Below are 18,042 nucleotides of genomic sequence, written 5' to 3'. Positions count from 1 at the left end.
TGAAAAATAAAGTGTTTATGTTAAAAGTATGGGGTGAGAATCAAGTTAAAATGGTGGAATGATGTAGGGACTACTTGTACATTTCACCCTAAACTTAAATAAAAGAGCTCGATGTAGGGCTTTTGAGAGGCAAGCGAATGTAAAGCTCCTGGTTTTGGTGAGGTGTGTCGTGGGAAGGGTTTGCATGGCATGGGTAGGGGCCAAACAAATTGGGAGCTTTATTTGTGAAGGGACGTAGATAACTATGGGAGTTTTCATTTGTTTTATAGAAAGTGGGTTAGTGTGTTGGTAATTTGGGGTTCGTAATGCTAAGATCATGTTAATAATTAAAGAGTTTTAAGTAGATCATGCAATGTATGTGTCAGTGTGTCTGAGTGGGCGCACGGAAAAGGAATTATATGATTGAGCTGGATTTAGCTTCTTTTTTTTTTTTATAGTTATTATATGTTTTTGCTTTTCGTGGCGTCTAGTTTTTAAGCAAAAGCATGAGATATTATATTTTATAAAATTTTATATAAAATACTTCTTTTTAATAATAAAATCTTTAACCAACTATGCTATATAAAACCAATGAATTGTATTTCATTTTAATTCATCTTATCTCTATAATTTGTACATTTGCACACTACACGTCTTTTGGTCTTCCATCCAGCTCACATTGTTATTCTACCTCTTAATTTGAAATAGAGGAAAAGATCTAACTAGATTGGTGTTTAGGGATTGAAATATCCAATGCGTGTGAGTGTTGATAGTTGTATGATGCACTAAGCATAGATACATCGGATGTTGACATGTTTTCCCTAATTGTGAAATGACAAAATAAATCACGTAAAGCGCTTTGAAAAAGTGCACGAAAATATCCAGCTAAAATATTCGAGGACCAAAAAAGAGCGGAGGCAACTATTCGATCAATGTGCATGTTTTCAATCTCTTCTCGAGAAACAAGTAAGGCATTTTTTTCACAAAATTATGCTTAATTTCATATATGTGATAATTCAATCTCTCTGTTAGTGGGGAAAGAACCAACATGAATTGGATTCTAAGAGTTAGCTGAAAAGTTTGAGGACAAACAACATAAGTTACCCAAATTCAAATTATTTCCCAAGCCCAATCCAACAAGAGAGCACATAGCACCCGAACACGTCTTAACCAGTCCTAAAAAAGTCCGGCCCAACCCGAAGGTAACACACTAACACTTGGAATTTGTCATTCTGGGCTCGGCCTATAGTGGCCCGATATGCAAAGTTGGGCTCGCCAGGATAGGCCCATGTGCGCGAACCAAAATCCACCGTCAATCACACAGGTTTGCCACGTGTCCGAATCCCGACGTTCTCAGCCTCCTATTTATAGCTCTCCCCAGCACTCGCCTCGGCTGCTCGGCACGCGCTTTCCCGCCCAAACGCTCTCCCTTTCTCTCAATGGCGGTGCCCGGAAACCCCGATGCCCAAATCCAAGCTTTCGCCTCTTTCCTCCTTCGCTACCACTCCCCCGATCTCCGCTCCATCCTCCTCTCCCCCGATCCCAAGCTCCATTACCCTCTCATCATCAGGTACAATCCCCCTCCTCCTTCTCCTCCTCCTCCTCCTCCTCCTCCTCCATCGCCATTATCGCCATTATCATCTTCTTCAGCTTCGCCGAGATCCTTGAGTTCGACCCTAGACTCGCCCACCACCTCTTCTCCCGCCCTTCAGATTTCCTACCTCTCTTCGACGAAGCTGCTCTCCGCGCACACGTAAGTCCCCTTCTCGTCATCTTTTCTGGGTTTTGAGTTGATCTTTTCCCTGTCCTCGATCATGTGATTTCCCCTCCGATCGTGTTCCCAGCGCGTCGTTCTCAGGGGTTCGGACGATCTGAGGGGGAGCGCCTGCGAGAAGGCTTATATCCATGTCCGGATCAACGTCAGCGGATCTCCCTTGGAATGCCCTGGTAAGAGCATCTTTTCTTGGATGTTTTATGAATGAAAAGTAGCTTGATCCCTGAAACTAAGTGTTCTTGATTCTCACAGAAACTTTTCCGAGCATCGGGAGGGTGAGGGTCAAGCATCGAGGGTTCCTTCTTACTCTGAAGGGGACAGTTATAAGATCCGGGGCAGTCAAGATGATAGAAGGGGAGCGGGAGTATCAGTGTAGGAAGTGCAGGCACAGGCAAGAACTCGTTCTATACCTTCTGTCTCACCCATATTTCGCTCTCATCTTTATATAGTATGCTTTAGCTTGCTTGAGATAATCTTCTTTTGTTGATCTACTGTGGCCTGTGAGATTGCTGGATACATTGGAATTCTTATCACTGGCCTAATTTTGATTTTTGGCCCCAGCAATTTCCCCTTATGAGAAAATCTTTTGTCGTTTCTTGATCCCTTAAATGTCATTTTGAAGCATCTACATTTCATAGCGACCTATCCCTGATAAAAATATTATAAACTTATAATGAAGTTTGAACGCCGACTTCTATTTCTTGTTTATTGGTTGTTGCATACAAATGATAACCTCTGGGTTTAGGATTGGGTTTAGGCTGTCATAATTACGAATGATGACCTCTGGGCATAATTAGTCAATATATAACTTAAGGTTCTCAGTGCCATTCCTGTACTCAAGAAGCCTTGAACCTATTTAAGTTGCATCTACTCTTTTTTTTCTAATGCAATGTGGTTAAAAGTTTTCATCGTTGTGCTAAAGGTTAAAGCTAATGCTTTGTTTCAAACTAATTCCGATGATAATCCTCTTAGCTGAGATTGCTTTACATCTTCCTTTATGTTTTGTACTTATTTGATCAAAAACTCTTGGGCCCCTTTGGTATATATTTTTTTATTTGCTTTATCTTGCCTGAGTGTCAGCGTTTTCCTTGATTCTTTAGATTTTCTTGGCTCTTAACTGGTTATTTCTTTTTATTTGATTGATCGTCTTTGAGCACATCAACTAATTGATCATCTTCTGTAGATTCAAAGTTTATCCGGAGATGGAGACTGGAAACCGTGTCGTCCTCCCTACTTCATGCCCATCCAGAGTATGGGCATTCCTGCTGTTGTGATTCTTTATGGGAAACAATATAATGTCCTTTCTTTATAGTTATCCTAGATCCCTTCATGATTTGGAGGCAATTATTTCATTTCAGTTGTCTATCGTTCATATTCTAATAAGATTTTGACTTACTTTATATTCACCTTTCGACCATTCTGCAGCAACTTGATAAATTTTCTGCAAATGGTTCAGGGGTCTAAAGGCTGCGAGGGGACACATTTCCAATTTGTGGAAGATAGTATGGTATGCCACGACTACCAAGACATAAAAATCCAAGAAAGCGCGCAACTTTTAGACATTGGATCAATTCCTCGTTCAATACCAGTGGTTTTAATGGATGATTTAGTTGACATTGTCAAAGCTGGAGGTGCCACCTTCCTACGTTCCTTATTACTTTAGGTTTTATAATGGCTCGCTCTTCATACTTTCAAGGATTAGAAATATTATTGCTTGAAACTGTTCTTTCTTCTAATCTTGCTTCCAGTGCCCTTTGTCTTTCCTGATTCCATTGAGCTTACTACGATTCATTTTATATCTTGATAAAAAAATTATTACTTTGACTTCCTCTGGTCAAATGAAGCTAGCTTGTTCTTGGTGCAAAGTAGGGGTGCAACATTTTTGGACTGCATCTTTTACTCGATTAATCTTCTCTGTCAGTGTCAGCATTTAGCATGTATACTGAAGTTCAAAATGTTTGGGATAATGGAGCTTGGTGCCCTCATGCACTCCATAAGCTGATTAGATTGGGCATTGTGTCGTACACCTTAATGGTCATCAATCTTCCAATTTTAATCTTTTTTGCATTTAGTTTTCACATATTTCACTGATATGTCAATGATTGTTTCCTTTTTTTTCCTTTTCTTTTTTCGGCTTCAGATGATGTCGTAGTGACTGGGGTTTTGTCAGCCAAGTGGTCATCGGACTTAAAGGACGTGCGTTGTGACCTTGATCCTGTGCTAGTTGCTAATTTTGTCTGGTAAATTGTGGCTTTCTTATCTTGTTTATGTTTTGGTAAGGATTTTTTTAATTTTAAACCGTCGCTTCCTAACTGAGCAACGAAAGAGCCACTGGCATAGCCACAGCATGTGGTTGCCATGCTTCAGCAGAGTATAACCGTCATCGCATATTAAAGGAAGGGAAGTAGTAGAATTTCAAGAGAGGAGAACAGACTTAGGGTTGGGTTCGGATCAAATCAGATCGAAATCCACGAAAACAAAAGATAAGGGTGTTCGTTTTTGCTATACGGCATAAATTGAAGATGCAACTCCTTCAATTCTGTCGGAGGGAAATAATGGTTTTGGATGGACTGCTTATATAAGTACAAGGTGCTTCTTATCCATTTATAAAGGTCAGGGAGGAAAATGCAGAGAAATTTTTCTAAGAAGTTCAGGGGCTAATAGTGCAATTTACCCCTTTTCCCTTCATCATAGCCATTTTCCATAAATTGTGTAGTGGATATTCAAGTTTGAATTTTGGCTTCTATAATCTTACATGTTGGTTATTATCATGATTTTTATCTATGTGGAACTGCACTTGGTTCAGTTATCATATTTCAGTACAACATTGCGTAAATTTCACCATTGATATAACAACATATCTTAAGCAGAGCAAATTAGCTAGTTGACTTTCTGGTGTTTTCGGTGTAGGTTTTTTTATACATATGTCATGGGGTTCACATGTTCTGATTTTGATGTTTCCAGGAGAACTAATGAATTGAAGTCGGAGATTGACATTCCTGATGATGTTATGAAGAAATTTAAGCAATTCTGGTCAGAATGTCGAGATACTCCATTGAGAGGTGCTGCCAACTTGTACATTTTTATAGTATGCTGCAGTTGTAGAGATGCTGATAACATACCTGTATTTCTGTCTCTTGAAAATTCTGATTGGTCAATCCTCTGTGCCCTAGAGCTGTAACTTGACCTGGGTTACCCAGTGACTGACGTGGATCCTATCTAGGGGTGAAAGTGGTTAGGATAAACTCTGTCGATAGGATGCAAATATGGATGTCAAAATTTAGCATTCGGCACATATTCGTATCTTAATTCAAATTAGAAAAATAATAAAAAAATATGGATGCAAATATGATTCCTTAAAAAATTTGACCATATCGACCATTTTCACCCCTAAGAGAAGAGGAATGTTAATATATATTGTAATGGGATAAAGTGGTTTTCTATCGTGTTCTTCATTGATTTCACTATAAATTTCATGTTAAAATTGCATTTATATTTGTTAAAATATTAAAGGGATAATACCTAATATACTGTCAAAAACTTTAAAAATATCTAATATACCTTTGGTTGACCAAAATGCCCTTAATGATTCCAAAAATCCCTTGAAATATTCCCAAACCCCTAGGGTTTATTAATGGTAGAAAGGTATTTTGGTACTTTCAGGATAAGTTTGAAAATTTTGAATAGGTATACGAAATTTGAAGACAAGTGTGAACCTTTAATTGTATTGTGTGTCTTATTCGCTCTAATTTTAGTTCATATTTACATATATATTAGTATATATTATTATCCGAATAATATCCGAATACGAATCCGACTTATTTCTGAATCCAAATCCATTTTAAGCGGATATAGTAATAAAAATTTAGCCTTCGACACATCTCCGCATCCGAATTCGCATCTAAAGAAAAATATGGATGCGGATAGGGTTTTGTCAAAAAACCCTATTCTACCGTTTGCACCCCTAATCCTATCAGGACCCTAAGACCCAAGGACCAGGATAAGAAATATTAGAAGCTTGGATTCCAGGTACAGGCCTAATACATGAATGCACAATCCAGCTGGGACCCAGCTTTCTACCTTATACTTAACTATGTATAAGAAGTTATATTTAGTAAGTAAATTGGTAATTGATATATTTTGTAATATCTGGTGAAATATATAGTGGACTTTTTGGTATATCCAATTTGTGTTCACTTTTCCATTGTTCCTATGCAATTTCTTTTGTCCAAAATATATTCTTTCCCTAGTTTTTTCCATTACTTGGAAACTAAGTCACATGAATTTTGAAATTTTGCATCCAACTTGGGATATAGACCAACTTGGACATAATCATCTGTCCAAGTCTCTCATATCCTAGTCGTCCTCTTTACCACCTCTGGATTTAAAGAGAATTTTCGTATGCTGAGTGTATTGACTCGACTAATATTGTTTCTATAGATTTGATGATTAAATCTGTTGAACATGCAAATCATAATCCCTAGCGTACAGATATGTCGCATTTTGAAATGGTCTATCTGTGTTCAAGGTCCACTCTCTATCGAAAATAACTCATCCTTTACTTTCTGCTTTATTGTTGAAGAGATATAATTCTGCAGCAAGTCTTTTTAGCTTTTTGATAATCTACCAACATTTCATAACACTCTGTTCTGCTCATGGGTGCTGCAGGAAGAAATACCATATTGCAGGGAATTTGTCCTCAAATCTTTGGGCTTTTCACAGTGAAGCTTGCAGGTATGCAATTTCACAAGCATTTAATTGCATTATAATTTGTTTGGTAATTATTACAAACTACCGAATTGAGTATATACTTTTTGTATTTCCTTCTTCGTACAATTGCCAAAAGCTACCAGATTGCATAATTTTTTGGCTGATTTAGTAAACAATCTGATAGTTTCACCTTGAGTTATCTTGATTACTAAATCAAACTTCAGTTGCTCTAACGTTGATTGGAGGAGTGCAACATGTTGATGCTTCGGGGATGAAGATTCGCGGAGAACCTCACATGCTTCTTGTTGGTGACCCAGGTATTTCATGTAGACTATGAATATCAGATTATTGCAACTTGCGTTACTATTGGCTTTCAGTTAGTAATTTTGGTAGTGAATTATATGCTTGCCATTCTTGCAAGAGAAATTACAAATATCAGAACTTGTATGACTTCAATGTCATTGTTATTGGTATGTACTTTCTAGTACTGTTATGTGTTCAAATAGATTGAGTGTGGCTAAAGGATGCTGAGGTAATTTCTGATGCTTGCTGGAGAAGATCTAGGAGGAAGTAATGATGGACAAAATTACTTCTTACAAGGATGAAGGCTAAAGCACTTATGGAGCCAACAAATTTTTCTCTTTCTAAGGAAGTTAGCTACGAGTTGATGGTGCAATAATTTTATGTAGATAGGGAACACTATCATAGTCGAACTAGTCCATAAGGCATTCCTCCTTTATATGATAGAACTTTTGAATTTGCTGGTGAACACATACCGCATGTCTGATGTTCTTGACCAATAAGTTTTCTTTCCATTGGGCATGTATTCTGAATCCAGACAGCTATTTCATTATCTGTGTCTTCATGATAGTACAGTATGGTAGCTGATTAATTTTGGTGGTGCATAATTACTGAAAGCAGAGAGTTTTCAATTTTTACGAGATCTTTCTTTCCTTGTGGCATTGTAATTGTTTTCCATACTAACCTTGCACATTCAGTTGAGCTATGATAACTGCAACAGACAAGCCTTGTCTGGTGTTGCCGAATATGTTGAGCTTTCTTTAACCACAAGAAATTTGTCTACTCTTCCATGAAGAGGCACATTAGTTGTTGCTTGCAAGGATTTAAGTGCCGTGGCATGGGGTCGTGCCGGAAACTTGCCGGCACGGTATGTACCGGGCCGTGCCGATGCGTGCCAGCCACAAAAATTTTATGTATGCCGACATATAATAGCATGCAATATTTATTTTCTTTGGGAACAAAATATTCTAATTGTTTATTATGTATTTTTATGAAATCTTTTGAACTTTATTGAGAAAACTACTTACTAATTTAAAGAATAGATGGTTTTGAGCTGTGCCATCGGCACGGGGTCTGTATTATGCCGATATCTTATTGGCACGATAGATACGGTTCGTGCCGATAGACACTTAAATCCTTGGTTGTTTGTATACATAGAGAGAGAACTTTTAGATAGTGTTCTTTAATTGAATTAGTCAGTATGTTATTTAAATAATGAAAATAATCGGAAAAGAAGCAGCTCATGAGTATTTTGTTGCATTCTAGGCACTGGAAAGTCTCAATTTCTGAAGTTTGCCGCTAAATTAAGCAACCGATCTGTGATTACAACTGGTTTGGGAAGCACCAGTGCAGGTTTAACTGTTACTGCTGTCAAGGACGGAGGTACTTTTTGTCTTGCTTTTGTTGTAGCTTTGTAACTTATTGTGTTCAAGCCCCCTCATGCCCACATTCTGACTGTGCCGTGTTAACCTAAGGTTTGTTTAAGAGTCGTTTTTTGAGAAATCAGTATCATTTAACAAGTGCCCTGTACTAAGTTCCTGCATCGGAAGGCATGACAATAACCTACCTGTATTTACAAGGCTTGCCATGCATTAGACTGGCTTGGCAGGATTTGGTATTGTAGCATGTGCCTAGCTACCAATGATTTCAGATTCGCATAGTGGAGATGTGGTGATTGCGCCACGCTGAGTGCTGACTATGCCAGCATGCAGATGCATGTCAAAAGTCAAGACTAAGAGGGGCTGTGTGAATTGTCAATACTAACTAAGCCAACCGCCAGGCGCCAGCACACATTGTGTAGTGCTGATAGAGCATTACTGTTACTTTCCTTAATATATCATTGGCTTGTTTCCTTGTATACTTTACCTCCTGTCATTTTTTAATTGTTTGACTTGCTTCATTGGCTCTTCTATGCCAAATTGGAAATTATGTTTGGAATTGTAGGAGTTTAGTTTACCTTAGGCAATGCATGCTACATTAACAACAGCTTATGTTCAAATGTTGTATACTTGTTTTGCAGAAGATAATGTAAGAGGTTTATGTAAATCTGTGCAGAATTTATTGTTAGATTGTTTAGGTAACCAAATCTATATTATAAAGTTTCAAAAAACTGCTTATTCTGGTAGTAACCTTCTTTATAATTAAGCATGAAAGTGAAAAGATTTGGGGCTCTAAATATTGTGCAGCTGGAATCAAAATCTTTTGAAAGATCTACTTCAAGAAAATGATTAAACCTTGTTGTTAGTTTTGAATCAACAAAATCAATAATTGTGAAGATGAAATTCATAATATTGCCTTTGGGTTTTCTACTTCTAACCTGGTTGCTGTTGTCTTATTTTTCTCGTCCTCTTCATTCATTTTGCCCTCGTTAATATGCCATTCTACCTTTTTTTTTTATCAAAAGGGGAATGGATGCTTGAGGCTGGGGCACTTGTTTTGGCTGATGGTGGATTATGTTGCATAGACGAATTTGATAGGTTTGGTTCACTTAATTATATACTTAGTATCTCTCTGCTTCAACTTTAAATACAGTTTAAAAAGGGTCAGTTATATTTTTCCTGTATTCTTTGAATCTTACTGCCCTATAGTGTCTTTTACTTTCTCGCAATCCCTTAATAGAATGTAGTGGCTTCATAAGATTTAAAAACGTCATCTTGATCTGGTATACTGCATCTAAGACTTGTGTCTCATCGTGTATACATATATGATTACTAGATCATCATTTAGATGCTCGGTTATTTAGTTGCCTCAATGCTTTTTATTATCTATCTCCTAATATTTTTCTCTTAGCAACAATACCTGAAATTTTAAATTTAAGGCATGTCATCATCATTTGTTTGCTCAGGAAATTCTTCTCCGTGTTGATACTCACAAAGACATTTTGAATAACTTAGGAATTTGGCACTACTAAGCTTTATGTCGGATTTTCCCCAAGGACATAACTAGTGGGCTTTTTTATAAAATAACCTTTTAAAATTTTATTATTTGCAAAATAACCTTGTCAAAATTATATTTAAAAAATTAATCTCTTAAAGACGGTGAATGATTCACCGCTTTCATAAAGAGCCTAATTTCTCAAAAAAGCGGTGAATCATTCACCGCCTTTTACTTATTTATTGTTTCTTTCTATAATCCTAATAACCACATACATATTTCAACAAATCATATATAATCTTAACAACCTGAAAAATTCTAATAATCTATCCATATAATTCTGACAATAAAAAAGATCCTAATAATCTATCCATACAATCGTAATAATCAAACATCACATATAATCTTAACAAATTGAAATTCCTAATAATATATCCATATAATCCTAACAATCAAAAAATTTTTAATAATCTATCCATACAATTTTAACAATCAAACAAAAATTCTAATATTCCACACACAATCCTAACAACCTCACTTTTTTTATTTCCTGTATAATCTACGTACAATTTTAACAACTTCACTTTTTTTCTCTTTCCTAAAAAATTATAAAGAAGACGGTGAATGATTCACCGCCTATAAAAGACCTTAGAGCCTTTCAGAATGCGGTGAATAATTTACTGCGTTTTGAGAGTTAATTTGCCAAATACTAATTTGATAGGGTTATTTCGCAAATTATAAAATTTTAGATGGTTATTTTATAAAAAAGTCCCATAACTAGTAATCTTTTAAAAATATATATATTTTTCTCTTCTCACAATAACAATAGCTAAGGCCGAAGAGTGGGTGACAAAAAATCATTGGCTTCAAGTAGACATGATTGAATGAATAATGACAATGATAGCAAATGTTTTGTGATATATATATATATATATCTTCCTGGATTACTCTAAATTTGGAAACATCATGATTGGATGGAATTGTGTGGCTGTCTTAAGTGTCTTCATTCCTCTTGCCACTACTTTGGATAATAAAACCTTATGATATGACCAATCTAACTTCCCATCAAATTCTCCAACAATAATGGATGACATACATACTTATAGCCATTAGAGTCAGCTGGACAACCAGATTATACACCAAAGATGCAAGAAACAAGTTCAAGATATTTCAATAGAAGATGATTTAAGGCTTGAAAGTACGAGGAAATATGCTTGGCTTAGAAAGAGGGGACTGCTTATTTGTTCATGGGAAAACCAGCAATTTCAGAGAGCAACTGCTCCGTAGAGAACCTTTTGCCAGAACTTTTTACATTTGAAACAGGGCAAAGCTTTGGTAGGTAGTAGCTACTCAACAATCTTTTTCAAATTTCAACTGAGATGAGACCACATGGGTGAGATCCAACAAAAGTGGCTGTTGTGGGTATTAAAGCGTGATAAACAATATAGCAGATTGATGAGATACTGAAACCTGCTTGTAGCTCCCTTTCAATTGTTGATAGAAAAGAAAATAAATGTCCAGACGAGGAGGGAAATATTCAAAAAAAAAAAATCAGCTCTGCTTTCAATGTATTAGATTCCTATTGTGCTGTGATACTTGAGAGGAGGGGAAACAAGACCTCCGAACTTATACTATGGAGGATACCAGCAATAAACTTACGATGTTGAGGTGGAATAACATTCGGGTGGTCTCTAGATTGGACAAGCAAGATGTGCTTACTAGTTTGTTCTGCTGTTGAAGAATCACAGATGATCTCAATCATGAATGATCTTTAAGACCGCAAAAGTTGAGTAGTTCATACATGCAACTGATGTAGGGGCATCTCAATATGTTGTTCTTGTGGACAGCCCTGAGTACTGAAGTATCATTTGGGTTTTTCCCTTGATGACAGATTAATGTCAGTACAGGGAATTACCCTTTACTGCTTTTCCCTTAAAGAGATACAGATTAATGTGCCATCTACTGTGTTCTAGGATTGGTAACTATGTGCAGCTTTATCATTGTAACTTATTATTTACTAATTCATTTGGTAGCTGGGTTTTCCAGACATTCTCTTACTTAATATCTGATTCTTTTGCTGTCGAGAGACTTTAAGAAGAATTGCATCTAACACTCTCATCATGATGTATAGCATGCGAGAGCATGACAGGGCAACAATACATGAAGCAATGGAGCAGCAAACGATAAGTGTTGCTAAGGTATATATTTCCCTGATTGACCAGAATGAAGGGAAATTATTTGTAGCTATGTCTATTGCATAGTTTGTGGATTTTAAGAGAGTTACATCAGATACCTGCATTCTGGGTAACATCCAGTTAAAGTACTAAATCTTACTCTTAGTAATATCTGTTGAATCTTTTTCTTGTTGGACATGTATTTAGGAATTTGTTCCATCCTATTCCTTCCATACTTGTTCTATCCTGTTCCTTGTACATACTTCCTGATGCTTGAAAAAAAAAAGTATTTAAGTATATGTTGTTTCTTTTTCCAGGCTGGCCTTGTAACAACTCTGAGCACAAGAACCACCGTCTTTGGTGCAACAAATCCAAAAGGACAATACGATCCCAATCAATGTAGGTCGTTTAAATATCTCTTGTTATCTTATTTTGCAGTTGGACTGGAGAAATTTTTGTTATAAGTCAAGTTGTATGTCTAGTTGTCTACTTCGAAAAATAATTGATTATTATTGATTTTTCATCTTGTTAGTACTTTGATGTCATATATGTATAGCCATGTGGTGGCTAGATCTGCTAAATATATAGGTCGAAAAATAATTGATTATTATTGATTTTTCATCTTGTTAGTACTTTGATGTCATATATGTATAGCCATGTGGTGGCTAGCCCAAGAAAATTTATATTTAACAAAAAATAATATGAGGGCAAGTTCTATTTTCGACCTATATATTTAGCAGATAATTCTTAGTTTTGTGAATTCTCATTAGTTGCTTCATTTAATTTTTGCCGCGAAAATATTGCTTCAAGTTTTTCTGTTCTTAGAAGTTCTTTCTTTCTTTTCTTTTTTTGTGAATTCTCGCTAGTGTCATTTTAGCATCCAAATTTTGAACAGAACTTCCTCTACTTCCTGTTCTATCCTTTGAACTTACATATATATATATATATATATATATATATATATATATATATATATATATATATATATTCTATATTGCATGCACATTCTTTGATCTCTCTTCATAGTAGATATTTCCCTCTAATCTGTGAATCTATTTCTTAGATAAGCCATGTCATCTGCCACTGCATATCCATTTCGATTGTCTGTTGTGTTTCTAGTGGAATTTGAATTTTTCTGAGATGCGGCTAAAATTTGGGTTGATATCCAACAATTTAGAAATGCAGGGAATTTAACATGATTTGAGATAAGCGGATTTCCAGGGGTGGCTTTTATAATTCAATCTTAAGAATAACTGATCTTTAATACTTGTGTTCTTTTGTTTCATATTCAGGCTTGTCTGTAAATACAACTCTTTCTGGACCATTGTTGAGCAGATTTGATATAGTTCTTGTGCTCCTGGATACGAAAAATCCTGAATGGGATGCCATAGTCTCGTCTCATATATTAGCTGAGGTAAAACTTTATTTTTTTTAAATTACTGCTCTTGGTTCCATTTTTTGTTTATTGAATGTATTAAAACTCATAGTTTCTGAATAACAAGAATCTGGATAATCTGATTTCGAATTGCTTCAACATTACTCAGAAAGGTGAAGCAAGAAAAAACAACAGTGATGGCTTGGAACATATGTGGTCACTGCCAATGATTAGACGGTAACAGTCTGGGCCCCTGAGAAATATTTACTTTCTGCTGTTATATTCCCCAACCCGAGTAGTACACTGATGGAAGTGGTTAACTGACTTTTGTTGAAGAGTATATATCTAACCAAGGTTTAAAGTGCCGTGGCATGGGGCATGCCGCTGTCTGTTTGGTACGGTACGGCACCGGCACGCTTGCGTGCCTACACATGGTACGCTTGCGTGCCGATGGATACGCATGACCTTCTACTGGCAAGTTTTGGCATGGACTTATTTCAGTTTTTTTTTGTTCCAATAAGCTTTTATAATATTATTTTGAAAGATTTAATCAAATAATTATGAATATTTGTTATGTATAGCTTACTATACTCATCAATTAACATACTTGTAAGTTTTCTTGTATGAAAAGTACAACTATACCTGATGCAGGATAGAAATTTTTACAGGTTAGAATTTTTAAAATGCAAAAACATTTTTTTTTCTTTTTTTCTTTTGATCATATTATAGTCTTTTTTTTATAAAATACAAAAAAATAAAATAAAAATAATTTGAAAAAATTATTTTAAAAAGTATTTGAAAAAATTATTTTATAATTAATTTTTTCAAAAAATTAGTAGATCTATCAAAAAAATTAAGCAATAAATTATATGACAAATAAATTAAAAAATTTAAATATCAATTGATTTAATTTAGCTTTTAATTTTATCGGTATGTTCAATCTTCTAGCGCAAAAATAAAATTTTATGTTTGATGTGTCTCAAAATTTATTTATTAAGTTTGATTTTGTTTTCTTAATTCGCCAAAAATTTCGTAGTGCGATAAATTTTAATAAAATAATTTGTAAAAAAAAAGGATGTTTGTGGTGGAAGTAGAGGGCTCGGACAAATCTTTTGTTTGTATATTGATATACAAAAAAAATTAAATGATAATTTTTTTTGTTAAGGATTTTATAGGTTGGCGAATTTCGTAAAGTTGTTTGGAGTCTTGAAGAGTTGATTGCAGAAGATTTTGAGAAAAGATTCAAATTGGAGGACAAAGACTCATTCGGAAAGATCGACACCTAAGGTATGTAGAAAAGATCATTTGTGGTGAAGATACATGTTTAAAATAAGTTCAGAAGACTTAGATTGCTTTAAAAACAAATTTTTGAACATTCATGTGTTCTGGGACCGGTCTCTGAGATGGAGAGACCGGTTCCCCCAAGGTCCTCACTGCGTAATCCTTGATGCAACCGGTCCCCTGTGGTGAGAGACCGGTTCCCGAACCTTGGTGGTTCTGTCACGCAAAGCGCAGGGACCGGTCTCAAGTTTGAGAGACCGGTTCCCGAACGTGGGGTTTTTGGTTACGCAGAGAGGGACCGGTTCTCACTTGAGAGACCGGTCTCTCACAGACCGTCTCCTCGACAGACCGGTCTCTGAGACGACACGAGTTTTTGAAATCGACTTTTGCAATCCTAGTCTACTTCTAAGTCTTCTAAACATATAAATAAGCTATGTGGGCCGTCTAAAGTTAAGGCTTTTGAATATTTTACCAATTCCAAACCCTAGAAACTCGTTTCTTCGCTTCGATTACATGATGAGTTTCTAGCAATCACATCGGCTTGATTCTTCGTTTTTACTCAAATTTCTTACGAGAATCAAGTAGATGATTGATTAAAGGTGAACCCTCATAGCTTATGGTTTTCAAAAGTTGAATCACCGCAAAATCTTCGATTCTACAAGCTCCGGAAGAGGTTCGGCGCGTGATCTCGCGCGAAGCTGAGGATTCGGTGGACGCTTCGAGGAGTGAGGCGTGACGCTGCGAGAGTTGCCAGCAAGGTCAGATTGGTGGATTCCTATCCGATCGAGGACCGCAAAGATCACCGTCAACAAGAAATCGGTAAATTGAGTTCGCGTGTTTTTGGTCGAAATCACTTGTACTCAAGTTTTCCTTAGTGGATTTTCTTTGCGTGATCGGTCCCGTGGTTTTTCACTCCGAATTGGAGTTTTCCACGTTAAATTCTCGGTGTGCTATTTTAATTTCGCTTTTGTGTTTGTTTGCATCGAGATTTTTCGAGTTTGCCGGATTTACACCTATTCACCCCTCTAGTGTTTACTTACCTTTTAGATCCTCGGGATCAATAACTTACAAGTGGTATCAGAGCGGGTATAGGTTGTAACTCATGGCTGAGGCGGTAACATCAATCGACCCCCTCTCTTCGATGGAACTAACTATGCTTATTGGAAAGTCCGAATGAGGGCGTTTCTTATTGTATCAGACGAGAGGGTTTGGAAGCCGTTGAATTCGGATGGAACATCCTATGAAGTGGTCGAGAATGTTACCGGTCCGAACCTAGAATAAGGTGACTAAAGAACGAAAACGAACTATCTTCGTTCAATGGAAGGGTATCAATGCTTTGTTAAATGCGTTGAATCAAACTGAATTTTTCACGAAGTATACAGCATGTGAAACCGCCAAAGAAATTTGGGACACTTACAAATTACTCACGAGGGTACAAGCTTGGTAAAGGTTCAGAAATACAAATGTTGACTAGTCGTTTTGATGCTATCGTATGGAAGAAAATGAAACCTTTACCCGAGTATTACACTCGTCTTCAAGATATTGTCAATACTTGTGCAAATTTGGGTGAAAAAATTTCTGAACCAAAAATCATTCGAAAAATTTGAGAACTCTTCCCGAACGTTTTCGTCTAAGGTTGCGGCCATTTGAAAACAGTAAAACACTCCGGATGAACTCAAAGTAGATGAACTAGTTGGTGCTCCTTCAAACGTATGAATATGACTTTTCCTTCTAATTCGTCTTCTTCCAAGTCTTTTTTCTAAAGCCTCAGGCATGGCTCTAAAATCAACAAAAGGAGATGTCTCGTCAACCTCATCAAGATTCAGAGTCGGAGCAAAGCTTGGAGGACTTTGAGAAACAACTCGCATTCTAACAAAGAAGTTCCGTCGGAACTTTAGAAAGAAGTTTCCTCCCAAGTCTAGTTCAATCAAAGACAAACAAATCTAAAGGGGGTCCGTCTTCTTCTTCCTCGTCAAAATACAGAAAATCTGATAACTCTCAAAAGGACTCCACAAAAGAGAGGAAAAGCGGTGAAGGTCAAATCCAATGCTACAAGTGTAGGGCTTTGGCCATATAGCGTCTGACTGTCCTAATAAAAAGACGTTGAAGAAGAAAGCTATGCAAGCTATGACTTGGGACGACTCCTCATCTGACGATTCTACTTCAAGCGAGAGGATGTAATGCCACGGCACTGTTTGCACAGGATTCAACTTTCATGTGTCTAGCATCTACTGACTCGATTTCTACGACATCTATACAAGAGAAGTCATCTTCGGAGAACTCATCGGATGAAGAATCGGACCGAAGATGACATGTCAGCATATAACAATTAGTTGTTGAATCAAAGAAGATGGCTAAACACACAAGAGACTTCGGCGTAGTCTACATGAGTTGGAACAAGAAAATTCAAAGTTGGTCTCTCTAACAAAGGATTTAGAACAAGAGAGAGATGGGTTGACCAAGGCTTACAATTCTTTGCTTGAGAAGTGTTCGTTACTTGAAAATGAAAAGGAGACTCAGGCGGAAACATCAAGCATCTTACCAAACAAAACTCAGAAGCTAGAGAAGCAAATATGGAATTCACCAAGACGATCATTCACTGAAGGTCGGATTTGAACCAATTTCATCTGGCTCGAGCAAACTAGATAAGATGCTTGGACTTGGTCAGACAAATAAACTTGGACTTGTGTATGAACGAACATATATTGATCAAGTTACGCAAGAACGATGATGGAAACTCGTCTACACTGCTGTACCTAAACTTTATGGTAAGTTTGTCCCTCCTAAAAATAATTTGGCTAACAAAACTTGTCATATTTGTGGTGTTTTAGGACATATAAAGAAATTGCTTTCAAAAGGGAAAGAGCTCGATACTCCTTGAAGAGTGACCCTAGATCGACATTAAAGTCATTGTGACTCCAAAGAAGATAGAACAAAAGAAGAGCCAAATTCCGACACCAAATACTCCGAAGCCAAGGCAAAACCAGCATGGAAACCAAAGAAGGAGGACATGACGGGGAATCAATTCAAATCGTCGACAAGCACGATCAACAAAAGCAAGCGAACGACACAACCCAAAACACGTAAGGTTTGGGTGCGCGCAAAGGTGAACTCTCCCCATGCCTAGTCATTCACAACTTCACTTCATGCTTAACGATAACTCATCCTTGGTATCTGGATAGTGGCTGTTCCCGTCACATGACCGAGATAAAAAATTGGTTTACTTCTTGACCCAAATCTCCGGAGGACTTGTTGTTTTTGGAGACGGTCGATCGTCAAAAATCGTTGGAAAAGGAACATTGACTATCTCAGACGGCCCTACGTTGAATGATGTTTTTTATGTTTGAAGGGCTTAAATCTAATCTCGTAAGCATAGTCAATTGTGTGATGATGGGTATATGGTGAACTTTTCTGATAAAGGAATGCCATGTGACTCGTGATGACAATCTATTCTTAAAGGGCATTAGATCTCAGAATAATTGTTATGTAGTTCCTAGTTCGGCCCACTGAACATTGTAACCTAAGCGTCATTAGAAACTGAAACTTTATGGCATGAACGACTAGGTCACATCAAT

The 18,042-nt window shown here is 36.7% G+C and overlaps 1 protein-coding gene across 6 annotated transcripts in view; it reads left to right on the top strand.

Moving 5' to 3' along the window:
• The window catches only part of LOC109711190 (probable DNA helicase MCM9), a 32,198-nt gene continuing 15,544 nt past the window's right edge, over positions 1,389–18,042 (top strand). For all 6 annotated transcript variants that reach the window (XM_020234116.1, XM_020234120.1, XM_020234117.1 and 3 more), the window contains exons 1-16: positions 1,389–1,549; positions 1,630–1,732; positions 1,824–1,926; positions 2,006–2,144; positions 2,937–3,003; positions 3,210–3,384; positions 3,894–3,993; positions 4,718–4,815; positions 6,422–6,487; positions 6,688–6,780; positions 8,030–8,146; positions 9,168–9,240; positions 11,769–11,835; positions 12,129–12,210; positions 13,104–13,225; positions 13,356–13,423. In XM_020234116.1, the coding sequence (XP_020089705.1) occupies positions 1,419–1,549; positions 1,630–1,732; positions 1,824–1,926; positions 2,006–2,144; positions 2,937–3,003; positions 3,210–3,384; positions 3,894–3,993; positions 4,718–4,815; positions 6,422–6,487; positions 6,688–6,780; positions 8,030–8,146; positions 9,168–9,240; positions 11,769–11,835; positions 12,129–12,210; positions 13,104–13,225; positions 13,356–13,423 (1,604 nt within the window). In that variant the 5' untranslated portion in view covers positions 1,389–1,418. The remainder of the gene's footprint in view (positions 1,550–1,629; positions 1,733–1,823; positions 1,927–2,005; positions 2,145–2,936; positions 3,004–3,209; positions 3,385–3,893; positions 3,994–4,717; positions 4,816–6,421; positions 6,488–6,687; positions 6,781–8,029; positions 8,147–9,167; positions 9,241–11,768; positions 11,836–12,128; positions 12,211–13,103; positions 13,226–13,355; positions 13,424–18,042) is intronic.

This window comes from Ananas comosus, linkage group 6 (genome assembly GCF_001540865.1).
Source record: "Ananas comosus cultivar F153 linkage group 6, ASM154086v1, whole genome shotgun sequence".
In the NCBI taxonomy this organism is placed as follows: Eukaryota; Viridiplantae; Streptophyta; class Magnoliopsida; order Poales; family Bromeliaceae; genus Ananas; species Ananas comosus.
Note: the sequence above shows the minus strand (reverse complement) of the source record. Positions and strands in the feature narration are given on the sequence as shown.